At 36.8% G+C, this 8,152-nt stretch overlaps 3 protein-coding genes across 3 annotated transcripts; all 3 read left to right on the forward strand.

The window, feature by feature from the left end:
- Positions 1-307: 307 nt before the first annotated feature.
- LOC149954659 (uncharacterized) lies at positions 308-1,399 on the forward strand. The gene has a single exon (XM_090165285.1). The coding sequence runs from the start codon at positions 308-310 to the stop codon at positions 1,397-1,399; it is 1,092 nt and encodes a 363-aa protein (XP_090021411.1).
- A 99-nt stretch (positions 1,400-1,498) lies between these two features.
- LOC149954660 (uncharacterized) lies at positions 1,499-3,460 on the forward strand. The gene is made up of 2 exons (XM_090165286.1): positions 1,499-1,937; positions 2,013-3,460. Exons 1-2 carry the CDS (start codon positions 1,499-1,501, stop codon positions 3,458-3,460), a joined length of 1,887 nt encoding a protein of 628 aa, XP_090021412.1.
- Positions 3,461-4,261: 801 nt separating this feature from the next.
- LOC149954661 (uncharacterized) lies at positions 4,262-5,698 on the forward strand. The gene has a single exon (XM_090165287.1). The coding sequence runs from the start codon at positions 4,262-4,264 to the stop codon at positions 5,696-5,698; it is 1,437 nt and encodes a 478-aa protein (XP_090021413.1).
- The last annotated feature ends 2,454 nt before the right edge of the window (positions 5,699-8,152 follow it).

An 8,152-nucleotide genomic window follows, 5' to 3' on the forward strand; every position in this document is an offset into this window, starting at 1 on the left:
AATTCAAATTCACGAGCCTAAAAACGAGATCGATTTCTACGAGCTTTTGGATATGCGCGTGTGTACTTTTAAAAAGAAGGAAAAATAATAGGCTTAGTGCGCGCCCGTTCATTCATTTTTTGATCTAACCGCGTAGTTGAATGTAACTTCGTTTTGTTCTATATTAAAGTTTTCGTTACATATAAAGTTACTGTATTTCTTACCGAAGCTAAATCCTAAGTTTAAAGCGCGAAAAAGAATTAGTTTATGGTGCCGAAACCCGGGACTTTGGATTTAATTAGAGAGTTAAAAGTGGTTAAGAAGTGCAATGTCGGAATACGATAGAAAAAACGAAAAGCGCAAATACTACAGACATCTCATCGCAGAGACTGTCAGAACGATTGAAACAGTCCTCACCAGCGATCCAACAAACATCGGTAAATTAGAGGAGCTTATTCACCAAATTGAGCCTAGAGAAAACGTTCTTATGAAACTGGACGATGCGATAGAAGACATTGTGAATTTGGATCAATTAGGAGCCGAACTTCAAGAAGTAGAGAAAATTCGTGAAGAAATTATTACTGTGAAGACAAAAGCTCAGATAGCTATCGAAAAGTTGAAAGCATCGATACAGCGAAAGGCAAGTTCAAACCTAAATGCGATTAAACTGCCGACAATCCAAATAAAGACGTTCGAAGGAGACGAATGCCATTGGCTAAAGTTTTGGAGCCATTATGAAACTACCGTACATAATAACCAAGAGTTAAACGATTTGGACCGTTTTTATTATTTATTATCGCATTTAGGCGGCAAGGCAGCTAGCATAATCGATGGCCTACCAGTTAACGCAGTTAATTGCAAAGTAGCGATAAAACTATTACAAGATCGATACGGAGATGAAAAAACCTTGATAGATGCTCACACTGAAAAGATGTTAGAATTACAAGCAGTTACTAAAGTGAACGATTTAGTAGGTTTGAGAAAATTTTATGATAGCTGTATGGTTCACATGCGAAGCTTGGAATCATTAGGGACCTCACCAGAAAGCTATGCGAGTTTTCTTTGTCCTATGCTTGTAAGATTAATTCCACAAGAGATAGCGCTTGGCTTCCATAAAACTCCACAATCAAAGGGGAAATGGAAAGTCAAAGAATTTATGGAATACGTAAAAGAAGACTTAGAAAGCAGGGAACGAACGTTTAGGCTAACTCAGGGCCATTCTAAAGAGAAAGCGTCATCTAGCAGCTTTAAGAGCCCAAGTCAAAATAACGATTCCACATCTAGAAGAATGTCGTCTTCAGCAGCTTTATTTATGGGAAATGATACTAGATCATTCTGCATGTTTTGTGAAAAAGAAGCGCATAAATTAGAAGATTGCAAGAACACTACGCTTACAGAGAAGAGAGAAATATTAATTTAGAAAAGAATTTGCTTTCGATGTCTAAATGGAGAACATTTTTCTAGAAATTGCCGTACTAAAATTCAGTGCAAACACTGCAAAAGACGCCACCACACGGCAATGTGTGAAGAAATTGAGAGAAAACGAAGCGAGGTGTCTAATAAGAGTAGAGAGTCGACAAAAATCAAAGAGAGCGAAACCTTCAAGGAAAGAGATTGTAATACTTCCAAAGACATCAAAGCTTCCTCGAAGACAACTAGCGTAGCAACACATACAACCGGAAATGATAATATTTTATTGCAGACTGCTAAAGTATCAGTATCGGGAACGGCCACGAAGACAGTCGCAAGGTGTTTGCTGGACGGAGGCAGTCAAAGGACATTCGTGTCATCAAATTTGTCTCGAGAATTAGGTTTAAAATTGATTGGCGAAGAGACCTTAAAGGTTTGTACTTTCGGTTCTTCAAATCCTAGCGTCACGACTTTTAGAAGAGTAGAATTGAAACTTAACAGCCTCGTAGATGATAAGCGTATAACGATTCAAGCCCTAGAAACACCACGTATAAGTACAGCCTTGATATCAGTTCCCAATGACGACATTAAAGAACATCTTAACTAAAAAGGACTAAAATTAGCCGATGATTGCAGCCACAAATACAACGGAAAAGAGGCCATAGATATCCTAATAGGAGCTGAATACTATTGGCAAATTGTCAACATTGATATCGTTAGATTAACTCCATCGCTAGTAGCTATGAAAACTATATTTGGATGGGTAGTACAGGGTCCTTCGCAGATAACCTCATCTAACTGCGTCACTGAAAACGGATTGCCGAGACCAGTCTTGGCTATGAAAATTATAACTCAAGAACAGGCCATAAACGACACGCTTCAGTCGTTTTGGGAAACAGAATCATTAGGTATTTTGCAAGATGAGCCCACGGCGAAAACTCAAGCCGACGTAACTGCTATAAAAATGTTTAGAGATTCAGTACAGTTCGTCGATGGAAGATATGAAGTTAACCTTCCTTTCGTCAGTGAAAATCCGAATTTAGCGGATAACTACAAAATGGCCTTGAATCGATTTCTAAGTCTTAACAGAAGGTTCTCGCGAGACACTGCCTTATTCTTGAAGTACAGTGATGTTTTAAAGGATTACGAAGATAGAGAAATAATAGAGCGTGTAACCCCTGAACATGAGAATGAAGGAACAAGGGTCTATTACCTTCCACACAGTCCTGTTATAAAGGAAGATCGCTCAACAACTAAAGTTCGAATTGTTTTTGACGCGTCCTCGCACGAACGAAATGAAAAGTCTCTAAATGACAATCTTTTGACGGGACCTAATTTAAACCCCGACGTATTTGTCGTACTTATACGATTTCGGATGAAACCCATAGCGCTGGTAGCAGACGTAGAACAAGCGTTTCTTCAAATTCGTATAGCTAAGGAAAATAGAAACGCAACAAGATTTCTATGGTTAGAAGATCCCTCAAAGATGGAAGCGCCACAAAATATAGTCAAATTTCGGTTTAATAGAGTACTTTTTGGAGTCACTTCCAGCCCATTTCACTTGTCAGCTACAATCAAACATCACGTAGATAAATATCAGGATACTTATCCACAAACATGTCAAATTCTATCAGAGGACTTATATGTGGATGACTTAATATCGGGATCCGAAAATGAAGATTCTGCCTATAGGACGGCTAGTGAAGCAAAGTCAATTTTAGGAGAAGCCAGTTTTAATTTAAGAAAATGGGAAACAAATTCAGCTAGTTTGAGAGCGAAATTTATACACGAAGGTTTTACAGAGGGAGACTCTCCTTCATTGGAGTTAAATGAAAAAACTCTTCCGTTGTTAAGCTCAATTTACTCGACGAAGGTTTTGGGAATGACATGGAAACCTACAACAGATAACTTTCGGTATGAAGTGGATTCTTTAATTCAACAAATGTGGGACATTTCTAACACCAAACGGAGTGTTCTCAAGTTTTCAGCTAGAATTTTCGATCCAATTGGTTTTATAACTCCATACACCATTCGAGCCAAAATAATATTTCAGAAGACTTGGGTAGCATAATTGGGTTGGGACGATGACTTACCCACAGATATCGCAAAGGAATGGAAAAACTGGTATACGGAACTAGCAGATCTGCGATTGTTTTCTATTCCACGTCTCGCTTTTCCAAATAAAAATGAAGATTCAATCTTAAATCAACAACTTCACTGTTTTTGCGACGCGAGTGAAGTCGCCTACAGCGCCGTCATTTACCTTCGAACACAATTTGAAAGTGGAGAAATTACAAGTCGCTTACTGTCATCAAAATCCAGAGTAGCGCCATGTGAAAACAAAAAAATGACCCTCCCACGGTTGGAACTCATGGGTGCCCTGATTGGTGCACGTTTAACCAGTCGGATCAGTCAAAGTGTCAATGTACCTAAGACCGACATCTTCCTGTGGTCTGACTCTCGCATCACCATTGAATGGATTCGACGTGAACATCCAAGAGAATTGCTCCCATTCGTAGCAAATCGAGTTGATGAGATTTAACGTTTAACACAGCCTTCGCGTTGGTACCACTGTTCAGGCAAAGAAAACCCGGCTGACCTACCAACCCGCGGAAAATCGTTGCGCGAATTAAATGAAAGTGAATTTTGGTTGTACGGTCCAAGCTGGCTTTTATCGGAAGACGACGAATGGAAAGGCAAACACGGTGGTCAATATGTCATAAACGAAACCGATAAATTGGAAATTGAACAAGAAGTAAAAAAAGCGTCGAAAGAGATAATACAAGCGATTTGTCACGCGAATGAACCAAATGAACCGCTTTTAAACTTATCAAACTACAGTTCAATATACACCGTTTATCGCATTACAGCGATGGTAATGAGATTTATCAAACTCAGTAGAAGGCTCATTGAACAACCAAATTCTACTATAACTACTGAGGAACTAGAAGAGGCGAAAATAATTTGGATACGACCAGTTCAAAGAGAAGCGTTCCATTACGAAGAAACTGACTTGAAATTAAGAAGAGAAATTTCTACAACTTCCGTAATAAAACAGCTTCACCCATTCCTCGACGAGAACGGTTTATTAAGAGTGGGTGGACGTTTACAAGAAGCCAACTTAACTTTTAATGAAAAGCATCCAATTATATTACCGAATAATCACCGATTTTGTGAGCTCGTAGTAGATGATGAGCATTTTAAAGTCTGCCATATGGGCGTGACCAGTACGTTAGCAAAACTTAGAGAAACTTATTGGATTATAAAAGCCAGACAATTGGTCAAAAAGCGAATAAATGTGTGCTTGGTATGTAAAAAATGGCGAGTTAAACATTCGGAAGAAATTACAGCGCCGTTACCTAGAGACAGAATTTCCGAGACGCCTCCATTTCAAGTAACCGGTCTCGATTTTGCAGGACCGATCTACGTAAGAGATGAAAACAACAAAGCGAAGAAGTCGTACATCTGTTTGTTTACTTGCGCTGTTACAAGAGCGGTTTACTTGGAACTTGTAACAGATATGAGCACAGAATATTTTTTAATGTCTCTAAGACGATTTATCTCTAGACGAGGTCTTTGCGCAACAATTTATTCCGATAACGCAAAGAGTTTTCTACGAGCCGATAGAGACTTGACCGCTATTTGGAATAGCATAAAATCTGAAGAAGTGTTGAATTACTTCGGTCGAACAGGTATCAAATGGAAATTTATAGTCGAAAGGGCCCCTTGGTGGGGCGGGTTTTATGAGAGAATCGTAAAGACTATTAAAACAACTCTAAAGAAAATTTTGAAAAATGCATTCCTAAAATTTGAAGAAATGTACACCGTTCTTTGTGAAGTAGAAGCAGTTATGAACTCTCGGCCATTAACTTATCAAAGTGACGCAGCGGGAGAACCTGAAGCCTTGACCCCAGCGCATTTTCTTGGCGGAAAGAGGTTAACCGCTTTACCACCAAACGGAAATCTTGAACCATCACAGCTGGCTTCCAGAAAACAAGCAATATCTAGATGGAACTACCAACAGCGCCTTCTAAACCAAATATGGAAAATGTGGAAGAAACATTATTTGTTAGAGCTACAAACTGCCCACAATTTAAAGTCCGTCACGTCAAAATCACCGATCAAACAGGGAGACATTGTACTATTACAAGGCGACAACCAACCACGTCAACTTAGGAGGATAGCGAGAATAGTAGAAGTCTTTGAAGGTCGAGACGGAAGAATACGTTCGTGTAACTTAAAACTACCAAATGGAACTGTAGTTAAACGCCCTATAAATTTGTTATACCCATTAGAGTTAGACGAATAGCTATGAACAAGTTGTTCATGGTGGGGAGAATGTAAGAAAATATATTATTAGGGTCATTTGTAAAAAATTCCGTCTTATTGATTTTATATAATTCAAATTCACGAGCCTAAAAACGAGATCGATTTCTACGAGCTTTTGGATATGCGCGTGTGTACTTTTAAAAAGAAGGAAAAATAATAGGCTTAGTGCGCGCCCGTTCATTCATTTTTTGATCTAACCGCGTAGTTGAATGTAACTTCGTTTTGTTCTATATTAAAGTTTTCGTTACATATAAAGTTACTGTATTTCTTACCGAAGCTAAATCCTAAGTTTAAAGCGCGAAAAAGAATTAGTTTAATTTTGATTTTTCAACGGACGTAACCTTCTTAACCTTTTAATTTGTATAGTACATATTTTATGATTTGGTTTAGATATTTAACATTAAAACTTAACGATTCTTTAATCTATGATTCGAAATATTGCAATGAAAAGGAGTCGCAAATGATGTCGAAAAACATTTTAGATTAACTGTTGCGCTTCATTGCCATAAGAGCCTCAACAACGATATATTTTTTATTTTAACTTAATTAAAGAATAATATTATAATATTTAAGCTTTTATTCCAAATTAAAAGTTTAATTCCTGAAATACAAAGGTACATCTTCGTTTCGTGTAATTTTGCTTTTCTGAATAGTTGTAGACTACGATAATTTTTATTAGAACACCAGTGGCGTAACTAGGTCAATGCTCTTTGTCCCCGCCATGACTGGAGAGTAGTCAGTTACGTAAGAATAAAGGGAGATCCATTTTCCAATTTTGCATTGGCAGCAAAATGTTTTCAAATACGAATAGTCGGACAACCTCAAAGTTTTATTGTAAGTACTTACTTAATAATGATTGAAAGATAATAGGTTGATAAATCATGATGCAAATGAGTCAAAATAATTGACATTATTATATCTTAATATTTTTATATTATTGAAATATAATATCCTAGTATAGATTAATTACAATTTAAACCAAATCATTTAAATCCCAGAGATGGTGCTAGGGATATGTTTTCGATTCAACAAACAATGTCTCTAAAACCTGTGGGCTTAAGGTAGAGAGATTTCAATTGAAATTAATTTAAAATATTTTAAAATATATTAAAACATATTTGGTGTTTAAAATATTTTCAAAAATTACTAAAATTAAACTAAATATTGTTCAGTATATATGAAATGTTTTTAATTATCTGATCTTTGTTGGTCGCACCTTATAACGCTAGATTTCAACCTGGTTTGTATATAATTTTTTCTTAAATATAATTTTAATATTTCGGAAAGTTAGAAGGAATTTTTGATCAACTCTTCCGAGAAAAAGACGACGTTACTTGTAGTTACGAAGTATAAGCTGAATATCAGTGACTTAGTAACCGGTAAAGTTTTTAATATTACTATCTGGTTAATGGATTGCCCAAAAGAAATCTTTTTCAAAAGGAAATAGATTTTCAATGCGTTTTGCGGAGTATTTTTCACACCTTTTCGGAAATGACAGTGCATGGAGACCATCATGTTCTTTTGGGAACTCTTGACGCTAGCCAAAGACATCGACACCATTGTGGACATGGACATCGTTGCCAAAACAGAAAAGAAGTACCACATTGTGTTGAAACTATGCCCTGAGAATTGTTTAAGAAAAAACATTTTGGGAAATAATAAATTGTATAAAGGGTCAGAGAATACAAGTCCGACACGAGGGGCAATCCCTGATTGAGCGGAAAATAGAATAGTATTGAGTTTAACCTGGGATGCAACTATATAAGACCAAGGTTGTTTTAGATCCTTTATAAAGATACTATTTTGTTTATAAATTCAACTAGCAACGAAAGCCTGAGGAAAGAAAATATTATGATGGAAATCTTTCATATATCTCAGATTAGATTAGATTGGGTTCGGTTAGGTTAGACTTGGTTAAGTTATGTTAAGTTAAGTGACTTATTGAGTAGCGATATTATTGAAATTTCAGAATTCTGGTATTTTTAAAGTAGATTTTACGAAATATGCCATTTATGATTACTTCTCTGTCGCTGTTTATTGAATCCGCTAGTTAATTTTTCAAACTACACTGTGTCCCTTTAGATGAAGAAACATACCCTTATTTTAGACGTTCACCAAAGCAGGCAACTCTACGGTGAAGTAGGTCATCCAATCAATTCACCACGGAAAATAAAACAAGCTGAGCAGTTCATTGAAACGGTGCACTTTGCCAAGTAGATTGGTGTGTTTTAATTCGAAAGTACCAATCCATTAAATCATTCGATCTTTCAATGAGTGTCGAGATTCCGTTCAGCGACTCGCTCAATTCGAAAGCCAAATCAGTGACCAAAATTTGAAGTAAAAAGTTTGGTATCATACACAATGGAGCAGCCGTTTCATCCAAAATCAGATCTAATCTATTTAACCACTGGTGATCAATAAGGTACTGAATGCC

This window comes from Leiobunum rupestre, chromosome 2 (genome assembly GCF_980474605.1).
Source record: "Leiobunum rupestre chromosome 2, qqLeiRupe1.1.hap1, whole genome shotgun sequence".
Taxonomy (NCBI): domain Eukaryota; kingdom Metazoa; phylum Arthropoda; class Arachnida; order Opiliones; family Sclerosomatidae; genus Leiobunum; species Leiobunum rupestre.